Source organism: Colias philodice, chromosome 1 (assembly GCF_061535455.1).
Source record: "Colias philodice isolate Cphi_HAF_F1 chromosome 1, ilColPhil1 Martin Lab GWU primary, whole genome shotgun sequence".
Taxonomy (NCBI): domain Eukaryota; kingdom Metazoa; phylum Arthropoda; class Insecta; order Lepidoptera; family Pieridae; genus Colias; species Colias philodice.
The window spans coordinates 12581135-12595196 of NC_143086.1; the positions used below are offsets into that span (position 1 = coordinate 12581135).

The 14062-nt window shown below is 33.2% G+C and overlaps 2 protein-coding genes across 3 annotated transcripts in view; one reads left to right on the forward strand and one right to left on the reverse strand.

Annotated features, from left to right (window-relative positions):
* Positions 1 to 8255, forward strand: part of LOC149491408 (peptide transporter family 1-like) — a 28485-nt gene extending 20230 nt beyond the window's left edge. For both annotated transcript variants that reach the window (XM_089697581.1, XM_089697587.1), the window contains exons 6-13: positions 782 to 864; positions 2124 to 2288; positions 3796 to 3921; positions 4278 to 4400; positions 4475 to 4824; positions 6771 to 6990; positions 7379 to 7615; positions 8059 to 8255. In XM_089697581.1, coding sequence (XP_089553707.1) covers positions 782 to 864; positions 2124 to 2288; positions 3796 to 3921; positions 4278 to 4400; positions 4475 to 4824; positions 6771 to 6990; positions 7379 to 7615; positions 8059 to 8217 — 1463 coding nt within the window. In that variant the 3' untranslated portion in view covers positions 8218 to 8255. The remainder of the gene's footprint in view (positions 1 to 781; positions 865 to 2123; positions 2289 to 3795; positions 3922 to 4277; positions 4401 to 4474; positions 4825 to 6770; positions 6991 to 7378; positions 7616 to 8058) is intronic.
* Positions 4818 to 6753, reverse strand: LOC149491409 (juvenile hormone esterase-like). The gene has a single exon (XM_089697735.1). It carries the CDS (start codon positions 6650 to 6652, stop codon positions 4940 to 4942), a length of 1713 nt encoding a protein of 570 aa, XP_089553861.1. The 5' UTR covers positions 6653 to 6753; the 3' UTR covers positions 4818 to 4939.
* Positions 8256 to 14062: the final 5807 nt, after the last annotated feature.

Genomic DNA, 14062 nt, shown 5'->3' on the forward strand with positions numbered 1-14062 from the left:
TACAAAACAAATATTACCTAGATGCTTCAATAATTTTATTAAGGCTAAATTAATAAAATATCGATTGTTATTTATGAATGTTTTTGCATTGAAATGTACCTACAAAGGTTTCACTCAAGATAATTTTATCTAAGGTCACTAAGTCAATCACTAAGGTCATTTTGTAATCTTATCGTTTCCTAAGGATACACTTAAATGCATAATTTATGGTGAAAATGTAGAACTAAATAGTTAAGTGTTAGATTATCACTTGACTATATAAAATGACATATCAAAAAGATAGACAGGTCATACAAAAGTTATTTAAACGGCAATGGCCGCGCTCTTTCACTATCACGAGTATCAGGCATAAAACAGATTACTTTTCCCTTGCCTACATGATTCAGGCAGTCATACTAATTTATTCATACCTGACTTTTGTATTGCCATTCTAGTGTTAATATTTTTTTAAAGATTATTTGTTATGTATCTGCCTATGTATATTTTGGAGACCCCAAAACATTACGTAGTTGGTTAATGTTTTTCTGTTTGTCTATTTGTATGTTCGTCAATCACGCAAAACAAAATTGTATTTGGTGATACTATTCGACCAATATTGGATTTAATTGATAGGCTGAACTTTATTTGCGAAAAACATAGATGTAGGGTAGTCGGTTTAGATAAATCGAATGTCCTGTACCAAAGTTTGTAATCCACGCGAGCGAAGTCGCGGACTATACATATTTAATTCCAATCCTTCAAGGACATCCATACACAAGTTCAATTATAATTCTGTTAACAGTGTTCTTCGTGGCCGGGAAGAGACTGTATATAATCAAACAGCCCGCAGGAAACGTGCTTGGCAAGGTTTCAACTTGCATCGGCGTAAGTATCATTGGCCAAAATCCTTGATCAGATAAATTCCCCTTTTTATTTGCACGTGTGTCGTGTAGTTAAAACTTTATGTTGATTTAAAATCAGTTTGAAACTTTTGCATTTTGTATTTTATTGATTTTGTTATCAATTATATTATTATGCTGCTTTTCAAGTCTAGCTCCAAAAAATTAAACTTTGGACAAAGGACAAGTAATACATACATAAATATATTAGAACTATTTTTTCTGTAATAAATTTACTACGATACTGATACCTCATACCATACTTATACCTAATTGCCAGTCGAAAAAGCGAGACTGCCACATAATATTTTTCCCGTAGTGAGAATAGAACTAACTCCCTCAGTGAAGAGGGTCAAAAACATAGTCAAAAACCACTGCACCAGAGGGGTCAATTAATTAATATCCGTGACAATACAAATAAATAGTAGTTAATTGTTACAAGTATTTAAACTCAAAATAATTGCACTGCGCACTAACAAGAAACTACAATATGAAGGAACATAAGCTCAGAATGGTTTTCTCCAGTCTCTGTCTAATTTTACGCCCGTAACTTTCCATTCAAAATATATTTATAGAATCCATGGTATGTGTGAATATCAGTACATGTCGCTGATGAAAGTCTTTGTGTTCAACAAACAAGCTAGGTTCAATGAGCTTTAAACAATTGTAATATTATTGGAATTATAAATAGCGATTACTGAAAATGATTCATTATAAACTCTATCTCTTTAATTATTTTACGAAACAAAATTATTAAAAAGTCTTCTAAAAACATTTAGGTTTATGACATACTTCCTCAAAAGCTCGAATAACATTAAAATATGAATTAAAAAAATTATTCCATCGAATGATCTGGTGAATAAAATTGGCCGGCCATTTTAAAAAACGGAGCCCTCTTTTTTCACACATTTTTCATCACTGAGTCGCCCGCTAAATTATATACCCTCGGTGTGCCCTCGGGCAGTTTGTGTTTGAAATTAGAATGATGCCAATATTTTCCCTTTTTAACTTTGTGCAAATGAACATAACTTTTTATTTATGAATTATTTTTTTTTAATAGATCTGACAATTTTAAAGCAGTTTAGTGTTTTTTTTTAACAAAATAATACATCGATAGTTATTTGGAAATACACTATGCTTGTATTTATTTATGTTTCAACAATGATCCCTTTTATAAGTGGACCTATTAAAGGGATCATTGTTGAAAAAACTATCCTTACACGTAAAACAACGCCCGTATTCCAGCACGCAATAGTGCAATCATGCAAAAGCAAAGAGAAGCGCAAACACTGGCTGGACCACGCTAGCGGCAAGTACGACTCGGAGCTCATAGAAGACGTCAAGTCTTTATTGAGGGTCCTCGTGCTGTTCATACCGCTGCCAGTGTTTTGGGCGCTTTTCGATCAGCAGGTGAGTTTTTTAAATAGATTTTTGTATGAAGATGTGTTTAACTATGGGTGATGGCAACTATAATTTTAACTGGGGTTTCGGACACCGATTTGATGTAGGTATGTAAACGTGTGTTTATAATATTACCTATGTGGTTTAAATTCAATATTATGTAGTGTAAAATGTAAATGGTCCAATTTTAACTAACGAAGGCGGTTTTACACAATCCAATGCTTGTTTGAAAGTTAACATTTTATTACTTATTGAGATGGTACTTTTTAAGAATTTATTGTATTGCAAGCATGTAACGTAGTGACTATCAACAGCTTCCTTGAATATCAACAATTGAATAATTGAGGCCGTTTCCTGTTAACCAACCCTTTTTAATTTACTTTATCTGCAGTTCCCTAGCTAGAAGGAACCTTCTAAGACTCGCAATTTCCGGGTGTTTGTGCTTTGAATATAATTACCTCTTTGAGACTCTTAGTTATTACAAGAAGATAATTTCCTCTGAGTAACCTAGATTTAAATCACGTCCAGTCGTCCACGGGGTTTTACATAAAATAAAAAATTATATTTATATTTACCTAATCTGGGATTTTAAAATGTTGTATTATTATATGCAATTTAGAAATATGGAATTTTAAAACCTCAACAAACTAACTAATATGAAAAACTAACTACATATTCTATTTCGTACTGAATAAAATCGCCATAATTTCTGTTAATCCAAAACAAAGAGAAAACAAATTTAACTGAACATAATAGAATAATTTTACATAGAAACACTAATGAACAAACGCTTAATGTACTCATATAAATTGTAAAGTCACCATTTTACACCGTAAATTAATATTTTTGGCGCGCAGTGTGGAGGTGACGTGTAATGAAAAGTCCACTGTTATAGCGTAGTTATAGCATAATTAAAATTAAACCATGTTCCAGTAATTAGTACGTATGATTTTGACATTTAATGAGTATTATGAATATAAAAATGTATCATCATTAAATTTTGGATGTTCTGGAATTCGCGACTTAATTGTAAAATAATTAACGATACAATTTCGTTTAAAATTATTTTGACACTTTATAATACACATTCATTTTCATGTAAATATTAATTAAAATGTAAGTTATTATATGTAATTATTGCTGTCATACGACATCCATTCTTTGTGCATAAATCAATCATTTTGAATGTACGTGTTTTAAACGATTAAAATTACAGCTTCATTAATTTACTAGCCTTTGTGTCCAGAAAATTGAATTTTAACATCACAATAATTATGCAGTAACTACTCTTATAAAATGTATGGATCTGTAGCTTTAAGTTTAATGGGTATCTAATATTTTATGGACGAAAATGTGAGATCCCTTTTCTTCGACAAATTTGTGTGTTACATTAAACCTTTTCTGTTACTTAAAATTTGTTTTTCATGCTATATCAAATATCTGAATACATTATAATAACTAAATACTAACTATAATAGCTAATTGAGTTGTCAATACATATGCATACAATGAACAGGGTTCAAGATGGACGTTCCAAGCAGACAGGATGGATCAAGACATCGGAAGCTGGACGCTAAAGGCCGATCAGATGCAAGTCCTCAACCCGCTATTGATTTTAGTGTTCATCCCGTTGTTTGAAGTTGTGAGTATACTATTATTATAACGTATACGTTTGAATACTGTGACTTCCTTGTAAAATATGAGATTTGTGTTTATAAATTTATAGGTATCTATTAATTATTATTATCTAGAATTTCGCCTACGACTTATGAAATTACAATTTCTTTGTCTTAATAATTTGTTTCTCTAAGATTATATCTAAAACCTTTCTCACCATATAACGTAATAAACAAAAAGACATATTAACTTACCTATACGTACTAATGATATAACTTATGATATCATTTTCACATGTTATAACTTTGAAAAGCAAAGTTTTTTTTAATATTTTTTGACAAAGTACAAGAGTATTTTAAACTATGTTGTATTTGATTGTAGGCAATATATCCTTTCCTAACCTGGGCCAAACTGATAAGGAAGCCGTTGCACAAAATGATATGGGGAGGAATTCTGGCATCTGCGGCTTTCGTCATATCTGGAATCGTCGAACTTAATCTCTTGGTAAGGATAATATAATAAAACAAACTTAATAAAACAAAAACCAAAACTTTATTTAATAATCTTAAATATTTCAGCCTACCTATGGAACACCAGTGTCAGAAGGTTTATCGCAATTGAGAGTATACAACGGTTTCGACTGCAATTTCACATTAACGCTCCAGAACCACACGCTACATTCCAATGAAACGGAAAACTTCCTCATTCCTCCCCTCGGAATGTTCGAGAAATTAGATATTGAAACTGAAAATTATATAGAACTACCTTATTCTCTCAGTGGACAAGGGAACGCAAATTGCTCAAACATAGCGTACAAAGGAAACTTCATGTTAGAAGAGAAAAAAGCGAACTCATTCTTTATTACAACAGACATGATGTATAACTTTACTGACAATAACGACAAGGCGATAGATGGTGTTCATGTGAGGTGAGTACATTGTTGTACCAATTGGCTTCTGACCTTTGTTATTTTAAAACGAGTTATTATCCTTATAACATTTTACATGCCATATTTAATATTATTAATGTCCATTTATGATTTCTTAAAGTTCATCTTTATAGTCTTTGTTGCACGACTCCGGTGAATAATATTTTTCATATATGGAGTCCCAGAAATCGAACATTTTACGTTCTGGTCTAGAATTGACTAATTTATCATGTTTCCCAAGAAGAAACAAACTATCGTCTCCTAAAGTCATCGGCCACCAGGTGGTATTAACCTGGTTTTTGCTCGTGGGCTCTCCATTTTTGGCAAAATTGGCCCACATTCCAGCCATTTGTGTAATAAATATTCTATCTCGATTGTGTAAATCTTGTTTAATTTTTACGTAACTCTCCCAAAGCGGGTCACATTTAAGGATGTAACAAATTTCATCACCTTGCGCCGCTCCTTTTATTTTGATCTTAGCGGTACCGATCGAGGTAGCTCTTGCAGCACTAAAGTTACCGACATAGTTAAACTTATAAACGTACAATTGAGTTTCCGTTGATTTCAAATATGTTTGTATAAATTTATATATTGGATACTTATGTAGATCAGACACGTATTTTAGCATTCCCTCAAGTGATGCAGCGTTGTCGTTGATGTCTTTTGGAAAATATTTTGTACGTATCAAATCTCCAATTTCTCGATATTTTTTAGATCCATATTCATATCTACAGGGACTAGAAAAGGGTACTAAGTATTTGAATTGCATGAATTCTTTTATATGTTGAGGATTATGTATGAACGGTAGTACCTCAGTAATACTTTCTTGACTCGTAAAGCCAACCATTATGTCCATGTATTTAAGATGTTTTAAATTTTCAATTATTTGTAAAGTCCGTTTAGATATTAATGATTGTTTTGATATTGTTTCATTTATCGGCAAGAATGGTATCATAGGTCTTTGAAAGTTTCTTGTTCTTGTACTATTATATATTTTAGCAGAATTTGATATTAATTCTTTCGTCAGGGCACTAGTTATGTTCTTAAACCCAGATATTTTCAATGCTTTTTCTAACTGAACCTTCTCGAAGCCAGGGTCGCCTTGAAACAGTGAGGGTGAAAATATACTACCGCTTTGAAGAATTACTCTAGAAAAAAGCTTCCGAAATTTTGTCATCATTAATAAAGATATGAACGAAGCTGCTGATCCACTACTCATAACTGTGATTTTGTTTTTGTCTCCGCCGAAATGTTTTATATTTTTTCTAATCCATTTCAACCCTATAATTATGTCCTTAAGACCCATATTTGTATTGTTGTCGGTATCATCCACTTTTAAGAAACCAAACACTGATATTCTATGCGTTAAAGTCACTAAAATTACGTCGTTGTCAATAAGAAAATCTGCCCCATGTATGTGACTGAAACTTGAGGTGAAGGCGTATCCATGTATCCAAACAATAATAGCCTTTGGAGTCCTTAATCCGTATTTTGGAAGGTATGGTGTATAAATATTCAAGTGTAAACAGTCTTCTACTCCATAAATGCCATGTTTATGGACAATGTGGCTTTGAGCGCATGCTCTGTGGTATTCTTTAGTAGCATCAATGGGTCGTTTCCACTTTTTAATTGGCACAGGATTCTTGAACCTTAATTTCCCAATAGGAGCTTGTGCATATGGAATTCCATAAAATGCATAAAAAGTTCTTCCTTTAAATATCGTCGCTTCAGTCGTTCCATATACTGTCCCATCACTTAATTTCACTTCAACTCTACAAAATGTTTGTGAAAATAGCGAACTTGTTAATAATACAAAAATGACCAACATATTTCGACTATAAACTTCGAACAAAAACCTGATTGAGTATTGTTTGCATTCAACGCTAACTACGCTAGCGGCTAGATTAATTTCACAGCAGATTTTATGGATTTTTTTTTCATTTCAGATTTTTATCAAATGTGTATGGATTCCTCCCTATTCAAATATTTGATAGAAGCAAAAATAGGACAGTATTTAGGGTAATGACTGACGACACGTTTCAAAAAACAATAGGGAAAGGCACTTATGACGTTATAGTAAACGGACAAACAGTTCTGGAGAGTTTTAAATTTATGTCTGGAGCAGTGTATACTTTCAATGTTTACGGAGCTCCAGATGGAAGATACGTAAGTGTATTTGTAGTTTATCTGTCATATTATGTAGGTACTGTATATAGGTAATCTATAAAACATATTCTATATTTTGTAAACCACTTTAGGCTAAGATGCTGCGATTAAAAAGCCAAGAAACGATTTAATTTATGTGTTCTTTATCTTCTAAAGATCAATAAAAAATTAACGTAAACGTAAAATGTTAGTTATATTATTTGGTAAAATGCATTAGCTCAGTGGTTATAAGAAAAATTAACACACGTATTATTGTTATTTGAAAGGCTAAGCTAAAAGAAAAAATTTTCGCCACTATATTTACTATCCCATAGCCATCTCCATACTTAAAAGTATATATATACTTATAGCCTTAATCTATATGAGAACTATTTTTTTTTAATTCCAGCTAATAGACGCCCACACAATAACACCACCAAACAGCATCCACATATTGTGGCTAGTTCCCCAATACGTAGTGATGACGATGGGCGAAGTGATGTTCTCGGTCACTGGGCTCGAGTTCTCCTTCACACAAGCACCAGCGAGCATGAAGTCTGTGCTACAGTCGGTCTGGTTGCTTACTGTGGCGTTTGGCAACTTGATCGTGGTTCTGATCGTGGAAGGGAACTTTTTGGATGCTCAGGTATGTAGTTGGATGGATGGTTTGTTATTATTGGGAAGGCCCTCATAAAACCACCCGTGGGTTGTAAAGTATTGAAGGTGTTTTTTATGGAGAACGAGAGGGATTGAAAATAATTCCTTTGCTCTAGGTTCAAGGCAATACATGTATTTTATTAGGTACATTCACTCAGTAACAAGCTATTTTCATATTATCTAGTTTTATCCGCTTGAAATAGCAGGTGTAAGTAAAACATCTAAGCAATCTGAAAAATTTAATTATACCTATGATCGAGTTAAATCAATACACGTTAAAAGTAATTAAAGACAAGTTTACAGACGATCTAATTAAAGTGGCAGGAAGCCGCTGAGCTCAGGCCACTGCTGATCGGTCCTTTTATAAATCGAATCTTTCGTTCGTAGTTATTTTTCTTGTCTAGTATTTCTAATATTCTGTTTTTATTTCAGTGGAAAGAATTCTTCCTGTTCGCGGGTCTCATGTTGGTGGACATGTTCATATTCATGGCGATGGCTTTCCGTTACAAGTATGTGGAGTTGAGGTCGAGTGTAGAACAGTTGCCAGTGGAAGAAATAAGACTGCCCGATAAACCTAGCAAAAACAACTAGATTAAGATTAATTGTGTAAATAAATTGTTTTATGTGTTCTTGGTGTTTTTCTTTAACCTTTTGTAGAAGTTTATCTGAGAAAAATATAGATATAGGTGATATACCTATATCATGATTTATCAAGATTAAATCTTCGTACGTAAGATGTTATCTATAGTTTCTACTTTTATTTGTTTCTGTGACAACTGGCAAAACTGAATAATAATACTCATCTGATCTCGATCCATAATCAGAATTTTGCAGTATTTGAAAAACACATACACATTTAATAATTTAAGATTAAAATAACATTATTCAAATCGGAAACTAATTTAAGCAGAGAATTGGTGTGTCATCAAAACATATTGTTTTATTAGACTGTCCTGTGTCCACGTGCAAACGCAATCACGTTTGCATCTCCCACCCACCACAAGACTATCAATACCACGTTGCATCCATCCTTTGCACCATCAAACGTTTGACAGGCGCATGTATTCGGTATTGGCAACAACGTGACCACAAATTCCGTATTCAATCTCGTTCCGCTTTGATAGAGATTCCAAAATTTACGTAAACGTTCGCTTAATTGCCGAACCAATTTCGTAGAATGGCAACAGTTCGAGCGTGATGAGTGCCTAGATAGATTGGCTCATTGATGTCATCCACAGGCTACTCAATGAGATATTGCAGACGGCAGACCCATTCATGCGGTACACTCGTATGACATAAATAGTGAAACTGAATATGCTCAGTGCATTCAGTAAAATACGCAGCCGGGGGCCATATGAACTTGTGTTTAACAGCTTTTGTTTAAGGCATAATACATAGCTGGAGCGATGAAGCTCAGCGTCATGTTGTTGGCTGCAAATAAAATAAATAAATTGCTTGTCAATTTTGTAAAGCTTAATTTGCTGTCGATTTGTATTTGTTTTTAGAATTCATAGTTATCAATGGACACTTTACGCTCTTACATAACAATTGTCCTACCTTTATAGAAACATAGATAAGAAAATTATCAGTTCAAGTACCTATATTGTATACCTATTGTACATAACTTCATTAAGTACCTACCTAAATGAAATGAAATATTTATCATTGAGTATTTTTATTTGCTGGAATATAAGTTCGTAATATGCAATTAAATTTTAATCAAAGATGGTTTCAGGCAGACACCAGCAATGGTAACCGTGTCAAAAGCTTTAAACAATACAATTATAATGAAAACCAATTCAAATTTACGGACTCTGTATTGATTTCCTATCAAAACATTTTTTTGCAATTTAGGGCACACATATGCTTCGGTCGTACCTATTAGCATTACCATTACTGTATTAGGTACTTACCTACTTAGTTTTCAATACTAAATCCTCGAATCATTCAAATGGATAGAGTAGCCATTAACCACAAAATATATTCTAAATTTGCTCATAGTAATTAATAATTAATATTATAAATTTTGTATTTTAAATAACACAAAAAAATCGCGAGCAACCTACGGCAATAAAAACCCAGAAATTACACGCAAAATGACCGGATAACAAACAGTCGAGATGTACAATCTGTTTAGTTAAATGGCGTGAACACATTAGACAATTGGTTTTGGATAATTTGTGTGTTGTTCCCATACAGTGTACACTCGTCTCGTGTGACGTCGGTTAACCCCTGGCCCGGCGTGTGAAGGGGAGCCGGTAGGTTCCCAATCTATTGACGGATATTTTACTATTGCCTTTTTTGGAATTGCTACTATAAATATTATAGAGAGTATAGATATCAGTAGTTAACTTAATTCATATTGACTCGATTTGTATGTCGTGACAAAATATGTAGTAAAAATACCTTAATGCCTCAGTAATTATTACCTGTCTATACTATAGCTTAGTGAGCAAATAATTAATTATATTAAGTATTTTATTTTGTTAATTTGTTGATCAAATAATTTAGCCAGTTAAATAAAAATAAACATAGATTGCCTATAGATAGATAACTGGATATTAAAAATAATAATTATTTACACAAATTGAAAAGTAAACTTTGAGAACCGCATGCAACAATGAATCGCACGAGTCTGTGAGCGACTTGTTAATAATTGCGTATAATAAATGCTTAAATACAACAAACAGACAGACAAATACGGGCAGGGGTGTACACAAAAAGTCCTATTCAGTGTCCTACCATTGACAATGCTGTTTTGAAGCGCTGACAAGATTCTTATTTGTTAAAGTTATTATGAAAATCGTCTTTATTTTATTTTTTTATTAGATACATTTTTCATTTTTGTACCTATGTATTTATATAATCTTACATCGGCACTAAATTCAGAAAATTACGTGTAATAAGCAATCAAGATCATTTTTCTAAAAAAAAAAATTAGGCTGCTTTCTTTTAAATAAGATATTCCTGCCAGTCTTGGCAATCCCCTAAATTTTTATGCAATATTTAAAGGTAGTATGTAAAAATTTGATCCCTGTGAATTACTCTTTAGTTACTATTTTTGTATAATTTCGTTTTATCGTCGCAGTCACGAATTAAAAAAAGAACCTTAGTTTTAAAAAAATCACAGCAAACAAATCCCCGCTTCAAAAACTGCAATTCTCAGCTCGATCAATACAACCAACACCAACAATTCAAGTATATGTACCGCGAATTAATTGTGTAGAGTAACACTGCAGTTGTGAGTCGTAAAAACAGTTTTGACGAAGGCGTTGGTACATGTTCCGGGCACTTGGGCCGGCGGGCGGCGGCCGCGTGCCGAGCGCGTGGCTCCCGAATCTCGTACAAAGCGTAGCAACCACGTGCATCTGGATAATCTCGAGCGAGCATATGCAGCCAAATAAATAAATTAACTGGAGCCGATGCAGCGGTTCGCTGAATGTCTCGCGGTTAATCTCATGAGAAAATTAAAATGCATTGCGGTGTGATTAAAATCCGCGCTTCTATTGGATTGTTTGGCGTGGAATTAATGATTGCTTTGCGAAGTGTTTGGTCTGATTAATATTTAAATTTTGCAGCGAATGTTGGATAAATGTTTACTTTTAGATTGTTTGTTCTTATTTTCAAACTACTTAGTTCTTTTTTAATAAAAGGCAGTGTTTCAACTTCTAGAATAGAATATTTAAGTAATAGTAATAGTAACACAGAATTACGTGGGAAATGGGAACTATCACCACTTTGAAGTATTGAAATGGCAAATATCGGATGAAAAATCTTGTTTTGATATTACACATTGTCCCCATAACAACAAATTGTTTAAAAAACCCTATTACATTCAATTGTATCACCAAAGATGCATCAATATCTGTCCACATCTCTTCTAACTGTCCTGAAAGCATCATCACCGCTCCACTTCAGCATGTAATCATAACAGAATCAGCGAGGGTAGCAGAACTATTAAGTCCAGGGGGCGGGGCAGGTCACGTGGAGCCCGCGTGGCGCTGGCAGGTCACATCAGCCCTCGCCGCGACAAATCAATTACAGGGTCGAATGGGGACGGACTTCCGAATGGGAATTAGCACCAAATTATACTCGACGAAATTACTTGTTTGCAGTTCGGGACGCGTTAATTTATAGGCACTGCACGGCTGGTTAGAGTAATGGGTGCAAGAAGAGTTCACACGATTATGGAGAAAAAATTGGCTGGTTTGTATTTTGGGGGTGTGTTGTAGTCGAGAGTTTGTTATAGAGTGTAGAACAGTATAGTACCGATTATATATTTTTTTATTATTTACAGAATAGAAAATCATGAAACAGTCTCTACAATATTCGTTTCGATAGAAAGATTGCAAAAATTGAATATGAGCACGTTTTTCTGCTTAATGAGAATTGACAGATCATGTAAAAAATAGTTAACGAGAACAAAATAGAAAACGGAACATCATACGTATTGCAATTAGCGGCGCTTCGGTAGCCACCTGTCGATTCTTTTTTTGGGAAAATATTTTATGATTGTAAGTGTAGGTAACCTAAAACCGATTTGCTTTTTGGGATTGTATACTTCTTTAGACGCCTTGAGCACTTTTTTGGTAGGGGAAAATTTAATGAGTTCGAGCCACCGACAAAAGATTTAAGTTTCACTTGAATCGATAGTTCTTATGATTCCTTACTTTATGTCTATTACCTTCATATTTTCTATTTCTGGTACAATCGGAGACATTTTTTTACTTTAGTTTTAAAAATTTTAAATGATTATATAACCAGAGAAAACTGTGGACAAAACAAAAGTCAGCACCTATCCACAAATCAGAGCAACTCTTGAGTTACAATTATCAACAACTAGTGGTCCGCCCCGGCTTCGCCCGTGGTACATATTTCGCAATAAAAGGTATCAAAATATCTCCATACCAAATTTCATGCAAATTAGTTCAGTAGTTTAGGCGTGATTGAGTAACAGACAGACAGACAGAGTTACTTTCGCATTTATAATATTAGTATGGATTTTCTAAAATCTAAAAAAATTTTCTTTTTTTATAACTATAAGATTCTTTATGTGTCTTATGACTATTAACACAGAATATATACCTAATAGTCTATTAACGATCAACGTAAATCTGTAGGTACGTCCTACCTTTTTTATTTGATAAAACTCACTCGAATCAAATCTAACACAGAACTTTAAAAAATCGTTTGCCTTACTTTATTTGAATGAATGAATGAATTTAGATAATCTTAAGTCTAAGTTATTTAGCTTGTACTTACAAAGTTCTATTATGACAGAAACATTCAAACATTACAATAGAAATATATTACAGCGGAATACATTATACATATAATAAAAAAAAGTTTATTAATGAGAACATTAGATATTCACATATAGGATCGATGCACAATAATAGGTAATTGTAATGTTTACGTAAAAATAATTATATCAACACACTCGTAGCTTTATTTAGCTTGCCAAAAGCTCGCACAATATTTGTTCTAGGTACAATTCCCGAAAATTTTGCAGGGGCCCTTGAAAGCGAGGCCTGCGTTTTATGGCTGTCAGCCGCAGCTATAGGCGGGACTCGGCACATCGATCCACAGCCTCCTCTCGCGATAAGTGGTGCGTAAACTGGAGGCAAAGCCTTTACAGGGTGTCCCACCGTCGGTATACTAAGCTCAAAGGAGTATAGTTTTGCATATGCTGAGTACGTAAAAAATACTTATAAAAATCCAGACGCATTTTTTTTTCAAATAGATGAATTCTTAAAAAACTATGTGTACACCCTTATCAAGCAACCCGCCCTATTTTTCCACCCGCACGTGAACTATCGTTTAAGATAATGTTTTCATAGACAGAATGTTCACATTAGCGAAGCCGTATATATTAAGAAGAAAACATGGATTTGGAGAAAAAATAGATTTTTTTTTGTTTTTACTAAATTTTGTTGTTAAAGTATTTTTTACATGATCAGTGTTACATGCAAAATTACAACCCCCTTCGCGCTTAGTATAAGTAGGTACTTACATACCAATAGTGGGACACCCACACCCTTTATTAAAATACACTGTTTAGACGCGATTATTATTTCCATTCAAGTTTTACTTGATTTATTGGATTGGAAATAAAAAGAATAGGATTTGTTTTCTTTTTTACTACCTACTCATCTAAGTAACTGTTTTATTTTAACTTATAACGTCAACTTAATTAAGTGATCTTTTTTGTTTCCTTTTAAAATACTTAAGCAATAGAGATGCTAATTTATTTATATTTTGTTATTTGTACAATCGAACTTGACTATAAATGCGACTATTCTTGACTTAGGTAGGTAATATATGGTGTAGAGTTGACCCTTTTTAATAATTAGGTATTAATGTATAATTTATGATTACTAATTAGTAATTAGGTACTAATAATATAATAAAATCAAATGTCTAAATGCAAAAAGTA

Excerpts from the sequence above, each read along its gene's own strand:
- LOC149491409 (XM_089697735.1), bottom strand. The coding sequence starts at position 6,652 with ATGTTGGTCATTTTTGTATTATTAACAAGTTCGCTATTTTCACAAACA.